Here is a 22,115-nt window from a genome sequence, read left to right on the forward strand (position 1 = left end):
ACTTCAAAAAAAGTGTTATAGTCATGATACCAAAGAAAGCAGGAACAAATAAATGTGAAGAATACAGAACAATTAGTTTAACTAGTCATGCATCAAAAATCTTCACTAGAATTCTATACAGAAGAATTGAGAGGAGAGTGGAAGAAGTGTTAGGAGAAGACCAATTTGGTTTCAGGAAAAGTATAGAGACAAGGGAAGCAATTTTAGGCCTCAGATTAAATGTGGAAGGAAGATTAAAGAAAAACAAACCAACATACTTGGCATTTATAGATCTAGAAAAGGCATTCGTAGATTCGTAGATCTAGAAAAGGCAACGTAGACTGGAATAAAATGTTCAACATTTAAAAAAAAATTAGAGTCAAATACAGAGATAGAAGAACAATTGCTAACATTTACAGGAACCAAACAACAACAGTAATAATTGAATAACATAAAAAAGAAGCCGTAATAAGAAAGGGAGTCCGACAAGGATGTTCCCTATCCCCGTTGCTTTTTAATCTTTACGTGGAACTAGCAGTTAATGATGTTAAAGGACAATATAGATTCGGAGTAACAGTACAAGGTGAAAAGATAAGGATGCTCCGATTTGCTGATGATATAGTAATTCTAACTGAGAGTAAAATGGATTTAGAAGAAACAATGAATGGCATAGATGAAGTCCTACGCAAGAACTATTTCATGAAAATAAACAAGAACAAAACAAAAGTAATGAAATGTAGTAGAAATAACGAATATGGACCACTGAATGTGAAAATAGGAGAAGTAAAGATTTTGGAGGTAGAAGAATTTTGTTATTTGGTAAGTAGAATTACTAAAGATGGACGAAGCAGGAGCGATATAAAATGCCGAATAGCACAAGCGAAATGAGCCTTCAGTCAGAAATATAATTTGTTTACATCAAAAATTAATTTAAAGGTCAGGAAAAGATTTTTGAAAGTATATGTTTGGAGTGTCGCTTTATATGGAAGTGAAACTTGGATGATCGGAGTATCTGAGAAGAAAAGATTAGAAGCTTTTGAAATGTGGAGCTACAGGAGAATGTTAAAAATCAGATGGGTGGATAAAGTGACAAATGAAGAGGTGTTGGAGCAATTACATGAAGAAAGAAGCGTTTAGAAAAATATAGCTAAAAGAAGAGACAGACTTATGGGCCACATACTAAGGCATCCTGGCATACTATAGTTGCTTTAGTATTGGAAGGACAGGTAGAAGGAAAAAATTGTGTAGGCAGGCCACGTTTGGAATATGTAAAACAAATTGTTAGGGATGTAGGATGTAGAGGATATAACGAAATGAAACGACTAGCACTAGATAGGGAATCTTGGAGAGCTGCATCAAACCAGTCAAATGACTGAAGACAAAAAAATTTCATATCCTACTTTATTTGAGCATTATATGTGTTTTTGGCAGAACTTGTTCTTATTAGTTTGGGAACAATTTTAGTCTGAAGTATTGGTTATCATCTTGATGAAAGAAGTTGTTATGACAGAAGAAAAGTTAAATGCATTTAAATTTATGGGTAGGAGCAGTATGGGTAAAAAATTATTTCTGAATACAACTGAACTAGAAAAATGATGTTCTTCAGAATCACATCCTTCTGCAAAACATATGAGAAAAATAATCAAAGTAGAGATTCACAAAAGTGTCAGTGGCACCTTATTTGTATGGTTTATACAGAGAATTGTAAAGGATACCCAAATTTTTTGACTCTATAAAAAAATATACAATGGGAAGATATGAAAATTATCTGATTAACTAGAGTAAACCAATTAATTTCAAAAATTACAGTATCAGTTTTTTATCAAGCAGCCAATTTATAGCATGCCTGCACACAGCATTTTTCAGTTGTAAGTACATAAATTAAATGGTTATTTTAATAAATGTATTTAGAAATATGTATTGTATAATAAATTATTTTGCTATGAATTAAGTACATTAAATAATTACTTTGTTAAAATCTGTGTAATCCAGATTACTGTTCCAATTAAATCAAATAACAGGGTTTCATTACTTCATGGAATAATATATTTAATTCCTGTTAATGTTGGTGTAAGATTTAACACTGAAGTCAGCCGATATTGTTCTCTCATTTATAGTATTTATTCCAAAAGAAATGTTCAAAGAGTTACAAACCACTTGATTGAAAAAATAAGAGTTTTATGGATCATTATACCAGTTTCTTTTTTTCTTATTCTGACAATCTTAATTTATTTGAAAGGATTATGTAAAATTGTGCATAAGGTACCTTTTTTTCACCTGTATGAATATTTAAATGTATTAAGGAGATAATTATTTTAGGTTATCTTTTCATAAATATTTATTTAATATTTTACAGGTATTAGAAATGTTACGTAATCAGAAAAGTACATCGGCATCGACAAATACAGCATCAAAAATGTCAAACTTTGCTAAGAACTTGCTTAATAAGCCTCATATGATGACACCATCTGTTTCAATAGCTCCTGTTAAACCAAAATCTGCAACCTGTGAAACATCTACTGATGGTTTAAAAGAGCGTGAACATGTTAGCCGTAAAACTCATGGTGGAAAACAAAAAGGAAAAGGTAATATTTATTTCCTTCATTTTGTTTTATACTTTATAAATTATTCAAATCTTTTTTGTAATTATATAAAGAGGATTTTGAATATTGATATGTTATCTCAAATCAAATTCTCAAGTTAAAAAATCTGTTTTTGTAGTTTTATGTAGCTCTTTTTACATCGATGCGTCAGTATCATTTGTTCTTGAATGTATTTTTCTGATGTTCAAATTTCTAAATACATTTAAAAATTTGAATAAATTCATTACTTCAGAATTGATCTTCTAAAATTTAATCTGATGGTTAGAAAGTGGATTTAATATGGAAGAAAAAGCATTAGTTCATTTAGTCCTACTTGATAATTGTATTACCAATCATTCTTTTTATCTTTTACGCGATTTAAGATTGTAGCTTTCAGTTTGATGGAACTGCTTTGTTAAAAAAAAAAAAAAACTTTATTGGTAGCAAAACAAGTTTACTAATCAGAAGGTGCAGGGACAAAAATCTAAAAAACTCAACAGAAAAATATGTTAGGCAAAACATGTGTTTAATGTTGTTGTGATTATATCTTAAAAATTAACTTCTTTTTTTGAAATACAAAAATCTATTTAAACTTTTTGAAAGAAAGCAAGTTTCTGTAAACTAATGTTTGAGATAATAATTGTAATTAAGTGCAGAATAGGTAGCGAAGGTAGAAACTAGAATAGTAGAGCAATTGACTCTTGAGTATGGAATATTAAGAAATCGACATTACAAATGTATTTAATCATTCACAGAAAGTATACTTATGTAATTTTGATACTTGAACAAAGACTGTCTTAAAATTTTGTTTGTTATTTTTTCAAATGAACATTGCATACTTATCTTGTGAATATTTGTAAAGATAGATATATCTTCGATGTTTGAAAGATTGTTTTAATGGTCAACCGAACAGGTCTTTATTGAGAAAAATCTTTGTTACCTTAAATTATCCTCATCTACTTTACTCGTGTGTTCCTTGGATAAACATCATGGGAATTGGGTCTGCCACCACCCTAGTATCGTATTGGCACATATCAGTAGCTACTTTAGTGAGTTGGGGTAAGCCTTTATGTCTGTAAAACTGTCCTAGAACTTGTGTTCCCTCCCAGGGGTTTGCACTAAAAGTAAACATAGTGGTTGAGGTATGTTCAGTTAAGCCAGGCGTCATCATTTTCTTCATAAATCTATGTAAGGAGAGTTTGATAGGATGTGATTGCTAGTTCAGGAGGACAGTTTGTGTTATTAGTGTGCACTTGAACTGTTCATAGCTGGTTTCCCGTCATAGCTGTCTCCTTTACACTTACACGGGGAGAAGTTATCAGCGATCCAGCCCTATAGGTGATTTTAAAACAGAATTATAAGATTTCTCTCAAAGCTATACTAATGACCAAATGTTCAATTTAGATGAGACTGATCATTATCTTTAAATATTACTGAAAATGTCTCTTGTATCAGAACATGAAAAAACAGCTCCAGGTCACAAAATGAACAAGCAAAGAATAACAGTGTTAGGTAGTAACATTTTGTGTACACATCTTCTACCGTTGATTTGCATTAGAAAATTGAAAAAACCTAGAGTCCTAAAAAATATTTCTCCTAATTTCTTAACAGTATACTAGTATACAGTAATTCCTTAACAGTAGTATAGCAGTATAGTAAACCAAAAAGACGTTTGGATTCATTAAATTTATTTGTGGAATGGTTTCATAATAGATTTATTCCTAGCATTGGCTCATTTTTGAAGTCAAAATTTGCCTAGGAAGACCCATATTATTAATAAATAATGGCCTAAACACATCCTGAAAATTTAGAAAACGGGGGGTATCCTGCTATTGCCAAGATCTAATTAGAAGAATCTTACTAAGAAGTAAAATTTCTTCCTTGTCAATGTTACAAGTTCGGTGTAACCGTTAAATCAAGAAGTTTTTGGGTCTTTCAAAAGGCTTTAATGTGGTTTGTTTTTAAGTTATATTCTCCAGGAATCTAGAGAACTTGTAAAGGCAGTAAGTATGAAAGGTGTCATTTATTGGCATGTTAATTTTTGACAGAAAATATAATTTTTGATGCTTGTAAAATGCTGAAGTAAAATTTGCAACGTTCCTGGTGCCTGGAAAAAGGCTGTCATCATTCCAATACACAAGAAGGGCAATAATCATGACTGCAAGAACTAAAGTCTTCTATCAGTTCTTGGCAAAGTCATTCATTCATGCCTGCAGAAATTTTGTGAGCAATCAAACTGTGAGGAGCAAACTGGATTTTGACCAAACCAAGGTTGCTGTGACCAGATATATTTGCCATTTGTCGACTAATGGAAGAAAGAATTCGATTGGACTATGAGCAGTTGTCTCCATCGACTTTCTATCGACCTTTGACTGCATCCACTGACTGGCACTTTGGAAGGCATTGGAGACAGAGCTCATCCCTCCAAAAGTTATCAAGTTTCTCCAGGAGAGCTGCAGTAGGTTGTTGAGTCAGATGTGCATTTGAAATGAGCTATCTGAGGAGTTTTTCATCTGGACAGGAGTCTACCGCCAGGAAGACGTTATCCTCCCACTCCTCTTTAACTTTGTAGTTGACTCCATAATGCGACAAGTTTTCCAGGGCAGAAGAGGAATTCAGTTTGGAGAGGATAGCTTTCTGACTGAGTTGAAGTTTGCTGATTATAGTGTCAAGTTTGCCAACAGTGGTGCTCAGGCCACTGATATTCTCTGTGATATCTCCTGCATTGCCCAATCTTATGGCCTGAAAATAAAGGTTGATAAGACACGTAATAACAACAGATGGTTCACGTACCATCGTCCAACTGGATGGTGTGAGAGTTGAACAACTGTGAGAATTCAAATATTTGGGCTCACTGGTCCAGGAGAAGAAAGTAGCAACTACAGCGGAAATCCACAGTTGAATTTGTTAAGCAATTGCAGGATTTGCTTCCTTGAAGTAGTACTTGTGGGAATGAAGCAACATCTTGCTTAAAATCAAAGTTTGTCTTTTCCAAACCCTGATCCTGCCAATTTTATTGTATGGAGCAGAAACTTGGATATTACTTAAGACAGACCTGAACAAACTGGGAGAGTTCCAGATGCGATGCCTACACCAGATAATCATAGTCTCACTTCACAATCGCATCTAAAATGAGGATATTCACTACCGCTTAGAACAACAGCCAACAATCAAGGAACAGATTCAAAAATGAAGACTGTAATGGTTTGGCCATGTCTGCAGAATGATTGGAAACTGACTACCATACAAACTTCTCTGGCATGAACGATCCACCGATTGGAGAGTCCAACGAACAGCTCTAAATAAAACGTGGACTTAGCAGATCGATGAAGATGTAAAAAACAGCAGGCTAAATCTTAGCGAGGCTAGGACAACAGCCATGGATCGCCATGCGTGGAAGCATCTTGTTATTCAAATCAGACTACCATTGGCATCCACAGCAGCGTACAGACTTAGGAGTCTATCCAATCCAAATTTCAGCTAGGGATCAAAAGAAAAGAAGAAAGAATATAATATTGGATTTACCATCTCCAAATTATTCAATTTTTATACCTTGTGTTTCTCTAATTAGACTTCATCTGAAATCAGATCCTTCATCTTTATTTTTGTTATCGGAGTTATATTGTAATTATTGATGATTGTTTAACAAACATATTGTATACCTGTATTTCTTCATTTTTAAAAAAGTGTAATTCTTAATTTTTTTATTTGTATAAATGGTACTTGATATTCTTAGTTATTTTATTATTGTTCTGTAAAACAGTAAAAACAAAATTTGTAAATAAAATTTAACAGTCATGTTATATATCTTGTTCAAATATGTAATCCAAAATATTTACAGTAAAATCTATTTTTTTTATCGCATTTTATTGCAGATGTTGTCACCATATCAAGTAGTTCAAGTGATGAAGACGATTGCATTTTAATATCAGAGCCATCTGGGGGTGAAGATGAGGAAGAAGAAGAAGATCCTACTAATTCAGGAATGCATACTAATGATCTTTATAATATTCTGGATGAACAGGGTCGTGTATTAATTAATGTTGGTAAACCTGACAATGAACCTGAAGTCTTTTTGGCACCACAAATTGCTAGAGTTATTAAACCTCATCAGGTAATTTGTGTATTTATATGCTAAAATTAGAAGTCATTTATTAAAATTAATGTAATTTTCTAATTTTTTTTCTTTTTTAATAATTCGGTTAAAAGTTTAGCTTAGTATTGCGTGTTCCCTTAGTGTTTAATGGATAAATTCTTGCAGAAAAGGGTAAATAAATTTTTTGCTACTATTATTTGATGTAGTGGCTTTTTTATTATGTATATGTTGGGTGAGTATAACATATTCTGAGTTGTTTTCTCTATTTAGTTTATTGTATAGTGTAAAACTTATAATCAGTCGAGTGAAGGTGTTGTTTGTAGGGTTGAATATCAATTGGATTTCACTGATGGTTGGCATGCTTATTTGCTAAAGTATATTCAGTGCTCTGGAGGAGATAATGGGAAACCAGTGCATTTGTCACAGTCCCAAGTATATCTTACATGCAATCTTGTTTTTCATGAGAATAACTTTACGGGAGTGATTTTCATCTATAGACAGCGGTTGATATTATAACAAAATTGTTTTTATTTATTATTATAAGTTTAAAAAAAATATGTTCTTATATGTATGTTAATTTTTTTTTTTTTATAGATCGGTGGAGTTAGATTCTTGTTTGATAATGTTGTGGAATCATTAGAACGATTTAAAACATCTAGTGGATTTGGCTGCATTCTAGCGCACTCAATGGGTTTAGGTAAAACTTTACAGGTAAATTTAATTTTCTTTTTTTTAAATTCACATTATATAAGGAGGAGCCGACTTTCAAAATGCAGAAAGTGACAACAACCACTTTTTCAGTAAACAGCAAAAACTGTAGCAGATAAACCATTGATTTCCTAACAAAATGAAGTATATCAAAAAATCATGAAAAAATGTATAAGATTTTCTTTTATTTATTCTATGCCCAAAAAAGGAATACCAAAATTAAAATGAACATTCTACATTTTGTTTATCAAACACTTATTGCATTTTGAAAGTCCACAGGACGAACATTAATTAAAATAAACACATACTTTCTACTCTATAGAACAATTTTTTTTTAAACTACAGGTTTATCATAAAATAATGGTGCGGTTTTGAACATGGTTTAAATTAAAACAGAATTACTTACATGTATTTTATTTTTCAAATTTATAGTCTCAAACATTTTTTTACATAATTAATAAATTTCAATATGTGCGCTCTTAGTCGCTCAACAAATGTCCAAACGATACTCAACTTCTCTCCAAACATTAGTTAACATTTCTTCGTTAATGGTTGTCATTGCTTCATTAATCCTGTTTTTTAAGCGGGTTAGGTTGCAAATTTTTTGTGTATAAACAACGCTTTTGATGTACCCCCACAAGAAAAAATTGCAAGGTGTCAGGTCTGGACTCCTTAGAGGCCAAAGTATGGGTCCTTGCCGACCTATCCATCGATCTCTAAATTTTTCGTTCAAAGCGCCCGTGACCGATGCTTTGAAGTGTGGGGAGCACCATCTTGTTGGAAATGAAGTCGATGAATGTTTTTGAGTTCATCCGGCTGAGGAAAGCAATAATCGGTTAACATGTCAAGATACACGACTCCATTAATTGTTTTTCGCATTTCTCGATAATCGTGTGTGGGTTTTCAGAGCCCCATATTCGTGAATAGTGTCTGTTAACACATCCATTCACATGGAATGTAGGTTTGTCTGTAAAAATTATATTGTCTAAAACTGATTTGTTTTCACTTATTCTGTCCAACATTTCAACAGCGAAGTCGTAACTTTTTACACCATCATCGGTTTCAATTCCTGCAGTATCTGGATTTTATAAGCGTTTAATTTCAGTTTTTTACGTAAAACTTTGTGAACTGTTGATTTTGGAATACCTAATTCGACGCTTCGACGGTGGATGGACTTTCCAGGACTTCTAATTGCAGATTGTCTAATTAGTTTAACCGTTTCGTCTGGTACACTCGGTCTGCCAGTTGATTTCTGTCTCTTAACCGATCCAGTTTCTTCGAATCGTTTGAACCAACGTGTTATGTTATTTTTGTGCGGCGGATCTCTTCCGAATTCACGTTTAAACACACGTTGAACTAAAATTATGGATTTTAATTCAGCCATCAATAAAACACACTTTGCTTTGTCTTTATCTGAGAACCTAGTAACATCGCAACAACAATACAAGAATTGACGTTGTGGTTACAACTGCTGATAAACAAACTTTTGGGTTGGAGGCTTTCAGAGATACCAATATAACATCTAGAAATTTCCCTACAATCTTCCTATGAATTACTGAAACCACACCATTCTTTTATGATAACTCTGTATAATAGAATATTATTTTACCGAGACAAAAATCAGTTTCATGTCCTTTTTGTTTTCCTTATAGTTGCATTATTATTCTTCCTCTTCGTTCTGTACATCGTGAACAACGTTCTGTAGGACATCTTTATACGATTTCAGATTTTTGGCAGATTCTTTGTTTTCTTTACAATATTTTTATAATATTTATTTAAATTGTTAATTTTTTCTTTAGACTATGAACGTCCAATTGATGAAGTTTTATGAGCAGTGTTTGATTTTAAGTATTCAAGTGCTTTTTTTTAAAGTGTTTGATTCTTCAAAAGCATATAAAATTGGTCAGTCTCATTGTAATTAGATAAAAAGACACATCTTTGACTTCCTTAACTCGCTCAGCTATAATTCTCAACACTCAGAAAATACTTCTGGCACATGTTCTATTGTGTCTTTTCATCTTTATTCCAAATAAAAAAAAAAATTGTTAAAATGACATTCAGTTTAGTTATTTAATGTTTTTTAGCATACAAAATTAAAAAATCATCTTTAATTTTTTTTGTAAATTTATTCTTACATCTCATTACACCTTTTAATATTATAATCCTGTAAGTTGTAATAACATGAAAATGAGTTTCATTTAAAATTTTGTTAATTAGTTTTACAATCAGTTCAAACCGTATTGCAAGATTAGTACAAATTAATATTAAAAAACTGCACTTTGTAAGTCACTATTTGTAGAGTTATTTTTGATTTTCTTGCCTGATCTCTGTCTTTTTGGAGTGGAATCTTGTAACATAAGAGAACTTTAACTTCTTGATTTATTTTATTTTGCTCTGAATATAGATTTTATCTTATCTTTTGAATATCTTCCTGTTTAACATCTCACTGAAATATTTTATCTTTTAGATGATTATATGGCTTTCAATTTCAATCCCTTGCAGAATATCTGGGGAAAAAGCAGCAGTATGATTTTAACTATTTAAGATAGGTTACAGAAGTTACTGCGTGGGTAATTTCCTTGTTACTTTTGGTATTTATTAGTGACCATTGTAACCTGTGCAAATGTTAATTATTGAAAAACAAAACCTACTATTAGCAAATAAAATAGTGCATGATGAACCGATTGCATTTGAAGGTTACTTTAGATACTGGAAAGTTTCATGTCTCAAGCAAAAAAAGGTTGTAATTATTTAGGTTTTAAATTTAGTTATTGAATAAATAATTAAAACATTTTCTACAGTTACAAATTTATTATGTATTTTCATTTTGTTTTTTATTTTTATTTCATTATTCCAGAAGCATCATATACATCATAAATCATGTATTTGTACCACGCTTAATTGGGATCTGGGAAAGTCATAAAACTTTGAATCCATTTCCATAGTTAAATGTGGTAATTTATTGTAATATAATATACTGAACATATGAAAAGTATCTTGCTAAATAGACGATTACTATTTAATAAATTTATTTTGAGTATAGCATACCTTATTCTTTTATTTTATAAAAATAGAAAATAAATTTACACGAGTCAATATTTTTCATATTTAATTACTTAATAAAAATCGTGTTTATTTTCATGGAATGAAAATAAACATCAGTACATCATTATAATTATAATCTTCAATTGAGAGATTAAGATAAACCTTAATTTGAAAATAAATCACTATTCTCTATTGTTGATTTTGAAAGTAATGTCTTAGATGAATCTGACTAAATTTTTTGAATAAAATTATTTTAACTTGAGTATCCAGTAAAATACCTATTATGTGATATTAGTTTTACGATTATCTAAATTTACTTTATTCTTTGACCGGTTGTCTTGTAAAACTTTATCTGAATATACAATATAATAATCTTCGTAGTGAAGATTTTTTTACAAAAATTGTTAATAATCCACTGTAAATATATTAATCGCTATAAAGATTTATGTTGTTTTAAAACAAATATGGTATAATCCATTACAAAATGAATGATTGTGAGAAGGATGGTTAACTACTCGAATCAGAGGTAGTTCCTCTGTTGGTTGATTGTCTCCTTCCATTCTCCTCTCCTTTTTTATCTTTTATTCCTTCTTTCATGAGCAAGTGTCATGGGAATTGGGTCATCCCCGTGGTTCATCTGTCATACAATACTTGGACTTTCTGGTAGTTAGCAGAGAGCAATTGCTTCTTTATAACATCTTACTATGGTACTGACCTGCGTACTTGTGGACAGTCAGAGATCTCTGTTTCTTATCCAGGAAATATTGCATCAAAAACCAAACCAGCAATCAGGGTGCTTACTGGGTAAAATTTAATTTCCTATTTCTATTTAATCAGTCTGTAATAGAGGGTAGGCTGAAAAGTAATGCATATGCTTGATTACTAAAAATTATAAAAGGTTTTTAATAATATTAAAAAGGAGCAAAAATGTAATTTATAACTTTGGTTTCTTAATAATGTAATTTTATAAATACTGTCATTTAATATATAATTGATTTTTACTTTCCCATCTTGATAGCGCTGTAGCAGAGATATAGCTTTAGAAGGGAAAGTATTGTAATTGGTTCGATTTGGGCGTACGATGTCTGTAAATAAAGTAATGAGACTAGTTTTTTTTTTGGTAGCCAAAGTGGCAACACTGTAATGTAACTAGTAAACATACGGTTATATGAACAGCTGAATTTTAGGTATTAATATTTTTAGTTTATTGTTGCCACATAAGACGTAAACAAACTTTTCGTGAAACAAGTTTTTGTTATGCGTTACAAAAATGAGCGATACTAATTATGAGCAATGTTGTGCGATCAAGTTTTGTGTTAAACTCGGTGAGAATTCGACCGAAACCTTTTAAAAATTGAAAATGGCATATAGAGATGACGTTCTGTCATGAGCCCAAGTTTTTAGGTGGTTTAAAGCATTTTCAGATGGCCGGGAATCAGTTGCGGATGATCCACACTCTGGAAGACCGTTAATGTCAAAAAGTGACAAAAATGTAAAGCAAATCGGAGACTTAATGCGGTACAACCAGCGATTAACTTTCAGAATGATTGCAGAACAATTGAATTTGAACTGTACCATAGTCCATCAAATTTTGATAAATGAATCGAACATGAAAAAAGTTTGTGCAAAATTGATCCCATAAAACCTTATTGTTGAACAAAAAAACAACAGGGTGGAAGTGTGCTGTAATCTTCTAGGGCGAATTGAAACTGATCCTGATTTTCTATAAAATGTTATTACCGGTCATGAATCTTGGATATCTGAGTATGACCTAGAAACAACGCCAGAGCAAGGAGTGGCACACTTCAAACTCACCACGTTCCAAAAAAGCAAAAATGAGTAAATCAAAAATCAAAACCATGCTATTTGTTTCTATGATAGTAATTGCATTGTCCATAAGGAGTTTTTGCGTACAGGACAGACTGTAAATCAATATGTTTGTCGAGAAATCGTTGAAAGACTGCAGAAAAGAGTTGCTCACGTGAGACTAGCCATCAAAAACTGGATGCTGCATCATGATAATGCACCTTGTCCAACTGCACTCTCGATTAATGAGTTTTTGGCAAAGAAAAACATTACTGTAGTTCCTCAACCACTTTATTCACCTGACGTGAGTTCCTGCGATGTTTGACTGTTCCCAACTTTAAAAAAAACACCTCAAAAGACATTAGTTTGGAACAACAGAAAATTAAAAAAAAAAATGTAACCAACCATCTGAAGGATATTCTGATTTCTGAGTTCTAACACTGCTGTGAAGAGTGGAAAACTGTTTGAATAATTGCACGGCTTTCCAAGGGAACTATTTCGAAGGTGGTAAGAGTCCATGTATAATTGGATTGTAAATAAAAAATTTTTCTGAACCAATCTCATTACTTTATTTACAGCCTCATATGTATTTTATGCACAGTATTTACGCGATAACCAGTCATGGAAAAATTTCCAGTACAATCTAACAAACTAATCTTTGAATGATTTTAGGAAGGTTGTGAAATATGATCGTACTTGAAAATTAAAATGCGACTATTATCTTTATCTCTAAATTTGTGTGAATTCTGACTAGTATTTATTCCCTGAAAAAAACTTTGGTATCATTAAAAAAGCCTAAATTAAAAATTTTTTTTATTTTTATTACTATAGGTTGTGTCATTCTGTGATGTATTTCTGCGATATACTGGTGCTCGATCTGTTCTTTGTATAATGCCAATAAATACTCTTCAAAATTGGGTTGCTGAATTTAATATGTGGTTACCAGTCGATCCTTCAAATTGTCCATTAGCTGCTCACGGTGAAGTTCGACCACGGAATTTTCCAATATTTGTATTGAACGATCTACAGAAAACTGTCACTGCTAGAGCTAAGGTATCTATATATTTTGTTTTTTTTTTTTATAAGTTGAATTCTAGTTTAGTATTTATTTAACCTTAGCGTGCAAAGATCAACAAAAGAATTTTCATCTAATTATCGGTTTTTAAGAATTCATTATTTCTATCTTTCTTGTGTTTTATTATATTTTAAATATTATATTATTTATAAACATATATTATAATGCTTACAAAACTTCAATACAACATCGTCACTTTAGGGATTAGTGTAGCAGAGGAAGAAGAAAACGTAGGATGTTAAGTGATTTGAAGAAAGAAGGGGTTATACGAATTTGAAGAAAAAAGATGAAAATAAAAAACAATGTTCCATTGAGAGCTGTCTTCATTCAGATTTACTACTATTGATTTGTTTTAAAAAAGTTACTGAAATTTTATTTGCTGATATCTTTACTTGTTTTAGTTAATATCTTATATAAATTTTGCGTTACTAATTATTATACAATTTTAGCATAAGTAAATTTTAGGAATTTGAAATTCTGTGTATAACAGGTTTTGAGGAGAAAGAGTTCAGTTGCTTTTTGTAAGCTTGGGATACAAAGCAGTCATTGTACATCTCTGGTCAACCTTTTTGGTTTGTGATGCACCGTGTTTTTTTCTAATAGGTGGCCAAGATCTTCACCAGCTTTATTGGTGGAGAATCCTTTCCTTGACAAACTTATTTCATTGGCATTAATAATTATAATTTAAAAATTAAATACATACTCTTAATTGTGTTAAAACACTTGGATTGTTATGAAAAAAGTTTTCCATCATTCCAAGAACTGAAAATTCACAGAATAATTAAAATACACAAGACTGATAAAACTGTTCTTAATTGAATTCAAAAATTTATCTATTACGTAATAATTATTAACAAAGTTAGGAATGTTTGAATTGTTTTAATACAAAACTTGTGAAAACATATTTTGAGTACTTTTTATTGATAATCTGCAATTCATGTAGGTTTTCTTTAATTAAATTGAGACTCGGCAGTACGAAAGAAAAGAACAAAGCTTGTTATAGTAAAAAATTTAATTTTTTCCTTATGTTATGTAATATTTATTAAGTTTTAGTTACATTGATAAATTGTACATGAAGTGAAAGAGCAAAAGTTTTTCCTAAAGTATTCAATATGAGCACCATTTGTCACATGGCACACATTCAGCTGATAGGACAGTTTATACTGTTCTTTAATCAGCAAATCTGGAGTAATTGTTGTGTTAGCTGCTTCCCGTGTTTCAAGTTGGGTAGATCAGCTGTTAATAGTGGCACATACGGTTGATCGTCTATAAACCCCCAAAGGAAAAAATCGCATGGAATCACATCGGGCAAAAGTGGAGGCCCCTGCAAACAAGCCCTGTCATCTGGTCCCTGGCAGTCGATCCAGCAGTTGAGAGAATTTCATTCGACCAGTCATGTACAATGTTATGCCAGCAAGGTGGTGCACCTTCTTGTTGCCAAATAAAGTTCTGTGGTCCATATTGCAGTTGAGGAAAGAGCCATATTTGTAGCATATCAGGATAGTTCATTCAAGACACTTAATTCTGTGAAAAAGAACAGCCCGTTAACTTGATGTATTTTTTGTCGGGATACGGCACAGAAAACATTCAGTTTTGTTTACAAGTACAGCCAGTGGTTTCAAATTGTTTATACCATCTACAAATGTTATTTTTCACTCGGGAGATCACAACAAATCTTCAAACATAATGCACATTGAACGGTAATTACAGATTCACACTTCGCAAACAGCAAAACACAGAACCTTTTCTGTTGCAGGGTCGTCATCTTTGCTACTAGCATTTTCAAGCGGAAGATACAGGAATCAGTTTATGAGTTTTCGCACAGTTAAAACTGTTTGAATTGCTCTTTCATTTCATGTATAATTAATCAATGTACGTGAAACTTGAGAAATATCACGTAGGTTTAAAATCCCAATATTTATTTGGAAATACACAGTATTTAACCAATTATTAAACATTAAGACTTATTTATTTCTGTTTATGGTAATGATTCAGAGTACAGTTTAGAAGATGTTTGAAATGATCAGTGCTCTCAGAACAAATCGATTAGGAAAAGCTATTCCTATCCCCAATTCACGTTGCAGCACATGCATTGTGTTACTCTTCTCTTTCAATTTAAAGTTAATATTATTCTGTTTATCCATAGTATTATTTCAAGTTAATTATTTATTTTTACAGGTTGTACAAGAGTGGAGTAAACAGGGTGGTGTACTGCTAATTGGATATGAATTGTATAGGCAGCTTAGTTTAAAAAGACCAAGGAGGGCTCGTAAATCAAAAAAGAAACTTTCATCAGATGAAGATGTTGAAGATAACAAAAATAAACCACTATTAGAAGGTTTTTAATTTTTAAATAATTTTATTAGCTTGGTATGACAATCTTAAAAATTTATTGTAGTACAATACAGGGGTATTTCAGAATTGTTTAACTTTAGTTTGTAGTATATTTAAGAAACTTTATTTGGTTTTACCGCTTCTCTTGCTTTTGTCATTAAATTATTACAATTTTGTGGTATTATCGTTACAATAACTGATGTTATAATAATTCTTTCATAAATTTAATAGTAATATGTCTGAAAAAAGTGTTTTCTCATATTGTGGTAGACTATAAAAAAAATTCTTTTTTACCACCTGAAGAAAAACTTTGTCTAGCACTTAACAAACTGCCTGACTGTTAATTTTCAAACCAAAAATATTTATGACATAATCCTACGTTACTTTGGTCTTTATTAAAATCAACTTATCTTTTTAATAAATTATTTTTATTATGAAAAAAGAGAACTGTACGATTTTTAATTGTACATAATATTCTCTAGCATGGAAATGATTGTAGAATCTTTAAAATTGTACTGATCAAGAATATGAATTAATTTCATAATCTGTTACCACATGGACAATCAATTACTTTACGTATTAATTAGTTGTTTATTACTAAATTGATTTTTAATGGTTTATTTTCATGTTGTTTTTACAGAGATGCATGCTGCTCTTGTAAAGCCAGGACCTGATCTTGTTATCTGCGACGAAGGTCATCGAATTAAAAATAGCCACGCATCAATTTCACAAGCTTTAAAGCAGATTCGTAGTAAACGACGAATTGTTTTGACTGGATATCCATTACAGAATAATTTACTTGAATACTGGTAATTTCATTTAAAATTACATATAATCAATTAGAGTTTATAATTGATAATAATCAATTAATTACTAATTGATTTATAATTAATAATTGTTTAATAATTTATAAATTTAATTGGTTTAAAATTATAATTGGTTTATTTATAAATGTAATCTACAAAGTATTTCAGAAAGTAAGGTTACTAAGTTTCTGTAGTTTCAAGGAAAATTTTTTGTTTGAAAGTTGGCACTCCTGTGTTAAAGGGAGGTTCCACAAGCCTAGATGGGGGTTAGTAACTTGAGTGGTTACATCAGAATCGAGTGTTAACATGAACCTGGCAGTTCCCAATCTCTTAGTGTGAAGTGTGAGTACTTTCAGTAACTTGTTATTGCTAAAAATAAAAAGCCCATCAACATCCACTTCAAATTTTTTTCTGTTTACAGCAGTTTGATTTAAAGGTGGAAGAATTCTGTTCTACCACCTTTAAATGGGAGTTTATGATGAACAGAAGAGCAGAAACTGCCATCAATTGTGGCAGTCAAGTTTGTTGATGAATTTAAACAGCTGATTGGCAAAGATCGCTGTTTGACTGTGGAAGAACTTCATGAAATGTGTCCAGAAGTTGATCAATGCTGTTTGAAATGGTAACCACTTGTTTGAATTTTTGAAAACTATGTGTGCGGTGGGTATGAAAATGTTAACAGAAGAACACAGAACAAATTGAATTCATTAAGCTCTGGAGTTTCTTGATTGTTATAAACTCATCATGAAGAATTACTCTATATTATTGTGAATGGGAATGAAACCAGGGTAGCTAGAATCCAAACACACTGGAATCCAAAATATGCAATGTTGGCATACTGGTTCCCCATGGGCAAAAAATTCAAAACACAACAGTTTGCAAAAAAAAATCATGTTGATTTTTTTTTGGAATTGAAAAAGGAATTTTGGTTATTGTTTTTTTTGACTCCAGATCAATCTTTAATTGCCGGAAGGTACTGGGGGACTCACAAATCTTCATAAAGTCATTCAAAATAAGAAGTGGGCAGCTGACAAAGGGAATGTGTCTATTGCATGATAACTCTGCTCCACACTGCATGTAAAATGTTCATTAACCGTTTTGGTTGAGATTTTCTGAACTGTCCTGCACGTAGTCTTGATCTGGCACCTAGTGACGTTTTTCTTTTTACCCTTTTGAAAGGCCATGTGAGTGGAGAATGCTTTTCAAATGATAAGAGGGAAGAATGCCATGTGTGAATGATCAAAGGTGTTGGTGACAGTGACGTGTGACAAAGGATTATGAAAGTAGATACCCCAGCTGACCAAATACTTACGTAGAAAAATAGTGGTATACTTGTATAATATGTCTTATAAGTTTCATTAATAAATATACACTTTTTGATTTTTGTAAAATGTAGTAACCTTACTTTCCAAACATACTTAATATAAATTAAGAATTCTGTAATCCAGAAGGGACTTATGATCTGTAAGTTGCCTATAACCAATTAATTACAATTATTGCATTTAAAAATCATAAAAATTATTACAGTAATAAATTTAAAATGTTATAACATTACTTTTTATGTATACTGTCTAAACAGCTCACATACATAATTTAAAAAAAAAATTGTCTGCAAATTTCAAAGCTGTATTTTAATTTTTTTGTAGATTTCAGTTAAAAAACCAATGTTTAATAAATGTTGACTTAAGTTTGTACTTTTATCTTTTTAATTGCTGCTTGATAATTTCTATTCTATTTCAAACAGAATTCAAAAAAACTGGCAAAAGGTTAAGTAACTTTTCTTGCTTTTTGCCCTTGACAGATATTTATTTCAATTAAGCTGTAAAGTTTTTAAGTATTAATAACTTAATTATACAATATTTAGAATACACTTGCAGAAAAGATCAAAATATTTACTAAAAAGATTTTGGGCTTGATTTTACCCCCTTGAACTAAATACAACATTTTTACCTTAAAAATTATGCAGCATTAAAAGTATAACTGAGAAAAAAAATTTGAACAAATGTCATTCTGAGGTGTCATTTTTTCACAATAAAAGGCACAACATTTTACCTAATAAATGCAATTTGATAAAATTCATATTTACAGAACTATTAATGATAACAAGGAAAATCTTTTGACTTATTTATTTCTTTAGAAGATTTTAGGTATATTTACACCAAATTTCATTACAATATTTCGATCTGTACTTAAAATACACATTTATACTGAAAAACTCAAAAAGATTACGACATAAAAAAGAAGCAAAAATTGTATCTGTACACATGGATTTTTTTTGTTTATTTTGATGTCCTGAATCAATCCCTTAAGTTTGGTCAACACATCCTAGAACATCCTGTTTAGCTATTGCCAGGGGGGGAAATATGGACACCATGATACCCCTTGTACAATGGGGTAAAAAATCAGGTTATAGTTGGAATACATATAGCCAAATATTAATACGTAATTTCAACTTTTTTGATCAATTTCGAGATATGAGGCAAAAACTATTTAGAAGTATATTGAATATCCCCATTACTAAATTCAATTCACTTAAAAGTTTAGAATTTTAAATAATTTAATAGATACTTTTATTATACTAATTAAGCTCAGTTTTCTACAACCACGTATATAAAGTCAAAAAAATTAAAAATTGTAAAAAGTACCCCACCGTTTCTTAATTTTTTCGAAATTTTAATGCCAACAATATCTCATGTATAGATGTTTTTTGAGCCATGTTAAAAGAATTTATGTTGAGCCAGTTTGAAGATGTTAAATAAACATACAGACCGACATAAGTACATATGTACAAGGGCGATTCGGAAAGTAACCTTCGTTTGGCTATAAATAAAAAACTTGCGTAGATAAAAATATTTTATTAACTGAACTTAAAACTTCAGCTTTTAACTATTTTTCAACATAGTTGCCCTTCAAATTCAAGCCCTTGTCATAGTGTTTCACTAATATACAAAATACCTTCATAAAATTCAGCCACCTGGATACCTAACCAATCTTTCATGGCATTTTGAAAAGTTTGTCATCATCGAAATGCTGCAACTCAAGCCATTTCTTCATGTCAGCGCTAAGTTGGGCTGTAAGGGATGTGATAAAAATGTTTTATTGGAATTGAAACAGAAGTTCTTAAAATTGAGAAGTTCTTGAGCTCTGTGAGGATGAGAGTTGTCACGCGAAATTGAGAAGTTCTTGAGCTCTGTGAGGATGAGAGTTGTCACGCGAAATTGAGAACTTCTTGAGCTCTGTGAGGATGAGAGTTGTCACGCGAAATTGAGAAGTTCTTGAGCTCTGTGAGGATGAGTGTTGTCACGCAAGCAAACAACACCAGATGACGGCATTCATAATGTTTGTTCTGAATGGCTTGCCTAAGTTTCTTCAAAGTTTCACAGTAAACTGCTAAAGTAATCGTCATACCATGTTCCATAAAATCGACTAGAACTCCCTTGGCATCCCAAAAACCATAGCCATAATCTTCCTTGCTGACAAAGTTTGGCAGGCTTTCTGTGACTTGTGTAGAGAATTGGTATGGCCCCAGGCCATCGACTTGTTTCATTTTGGATTAGCGCTTTGATAATGGAGGTTACTTTCTGAACCGCCCCATATGTAAATTTTTTTTTTTTTCAATTATTATCGATAAGTTAAGACTGTAATTTTGCAACTTCTACTTACATACAATTGAGATTATTGGAAATCTCAATAGCTGCCCTTACTTTAGGTGAAGTTAGTTTACTTATCCAGTAAAAAAGAGGGGGAGAGAGTTGATTATCGTTCTCTCCCAGGATTAGTTTTAATCCAGCTATAGTAGTGTACCCACCAAGTTGGTCTAGTGGTGAGTGCGTCTTCCAAAATTAGCTGATTTGGAATTTGAGAGTTTCAGTGTTCAAGTCCTAGTAAAGTCAGTTATTTTTATACGGATTTGAATAGTAGATTGTGGATACCGGTGTTCTTTGGTGGTTGGGTTTCAATTAACCACTCATCTCAGGAGTGGTCGAACTGAGACTCTACAAGACTACACTTCATTTACACTCATACATATATCCTCATTCATCCTCTGAAGTAATATCTTAACGGTAATTCCTCGAGGTTAAACAGGAAAAAGAAAGAAAAGCTATAATAGTATTGATGTTTTACTCATAATAATTTTTCTAAATTCAATTTTTTTCCAGGTGTATGGTTGATTTTGTGAGACCAAATTATTTGGGTACTAAAACTGAATTTAGTAATATGTTTGAGAGGCCGATACAAAATGGTCAGTGTATTGACAGTACACCTCAGGATATCAGATTAATGAGATATCGTGCTCATGTATTACATTCGCTACTTGAAGGTTTTGTACAAAGGTATGTTGAAATGTTTTTAATTAGCTAAATTATACCAATTAACCTATATATGAGAACTGTTTAAAAAAAAAGAAATTGATAAAATGGAATGTGAATTATATATTTTTGTAGCTCTTCTACATAATTACTGAGATTGGGGAGCAGTTGTCTCAGTGTTAAATTAATCTTTTAAATGACTTGATGTAGAGATTTCTATTCAATTAGTATAAGAGTGTCTTGACTTTCTTTCATTTTCTTCATTATCGATATATTCTTCCAAGGTATTTCTTTAATTCTGAGTAAGTGATGATCAAATGGAGTGAAATAGGGGAGGGTTGTGTGGTAGGTTTCCCACTTATGTGATGTATAAAAAAGGCAGCAGTAGTTTCTGTGATGTTCTGGAGTGCATGTTCATGTTAGAGAGTTTTAATGAGCTGATTGGTTGTTAGAGAATGGTAACCACTCAGATGTTTGGAAATTGCAACTACACTGTTGCAGAATTGATTACAGGAAGATGCTCTTCAGTGTATTTTTTTAATAAAGTTAAATTAAATTCTACGAGAGCAAATTTACGAAGACAATAAATATAAATGATTTACATATCAAATGTTTTCGTTAATGTTTTATCATATTATCAGAGAACCATTATTAAAAATTTGCTAATCAGATTTAAAAAAAGAAAAAAAAATTGAAGTGCTTACCGATAGCTGTGAATAGAATAGTTTTTATTTTACAATTAGCAATTTAAAAAAAAAGAATTGATGTGTTAGTTCTTCTCTGATGATGCAACATGTCAAAAAATATGTTACATAATATTTCATAAGTAAATAATTTATACTTTTTTGTCTTTGTAGTTTAATTATTCTGAATATTAAATATGTTTGTGGATGTAGAATGTTTGCTAAAATGACAATATTTTCATCCAACAATGTGGTTTTGTGTTGATCTATGCCATGTAAAAAAAATGGTTGTGTGGCATGTTGTGATCTTATCAAGCATAAGTATTTGTTTGGCTGTATACAATCGTGGTGACAAGTTTCTAACTTGTCACCACGATTGTATTCAGAATTCAGTATTGAACTTCTAGTTCATGTATGTGTCTTTGACTGAATTGCAATACTGAAGTCTGTGTGTTAAGCTTTATTAATTGAAATATTGTTATCTGCAGTTTCAACTTCATTTATTATTCTAATCATCCGAATTGTCTTCTAAATGATAAAACAACCCTTTGCTGATAAAATGTTTCCTTAGTTTCACATTGCTATTACTTTAACCTTTTCCCATCACAATGATTCGCGGTTGATTAGCGCTCCATGAAAATATGTTGGTATCTGATTGCCTGCCTCCCTTCATAGTTTTATGCTACCCTCT

At 31.4% G+C, this 22,115-nt stretch overlaps 1 protein-coding gene across 1 annotated transcript in view; it reads left to right on the forward strand.

Moving 5' to 3' along the window:
* LOC142332860 (uncharacterized) overlaps nucleotides 1-22,115 on the forward strand; it is a 113,608-nt gene that overhangs the window by 36,563 nt on the left and 54,930 nt on the right. The window contains exons 6-12 of the mRNA XM_075379535.1: nucleotides 2,336-2,564; nucleotides 6,437-6,675; nucleotides 7,252-7,368; nucleotides 13,048-13,269; nucleotides 15,470-15,629; nucleotides 16,266-16,434; nucleotides 20,592-20,765. Coding sequence (XP_075235650.1) covers nucleotides 2,336-2,564; nucleotides 6,437-6,675; nucleotides 7,252-7,368; nucleotides 13,048-13,269; nucleotides 15,470-15,629; nucleotides 16,266-16,434; nucleotides 20,592-20,765 — 1,310 coding nt within the window. The remainder of the gene's footprint in view (nucleotides 1-2,335; nucleotides 2,565-6,436; nucleotides 6,676-7,251; nucleotides 7,369-13,047; nucleotides 13,270-15,469; nucleotides 15,630-16,265; nucleotides 16,435-20,591; nucleotides 20,766-22,115) is intronic.

This window comes from Lycorma delicatula, chromosome 12, assembly GCF_047948215.1.
Source record: "Lycorma delicatula isolate Av1 chromosome 12, ASM4794821v1, whole genome shotgun sequence".
Taxonomy (NCBI): Eukaryota; Metazoa; Arthropoda; class Insecta; order Hemiptera; family Fulgoridae; genus Lycorma; species Lycorma delicatula.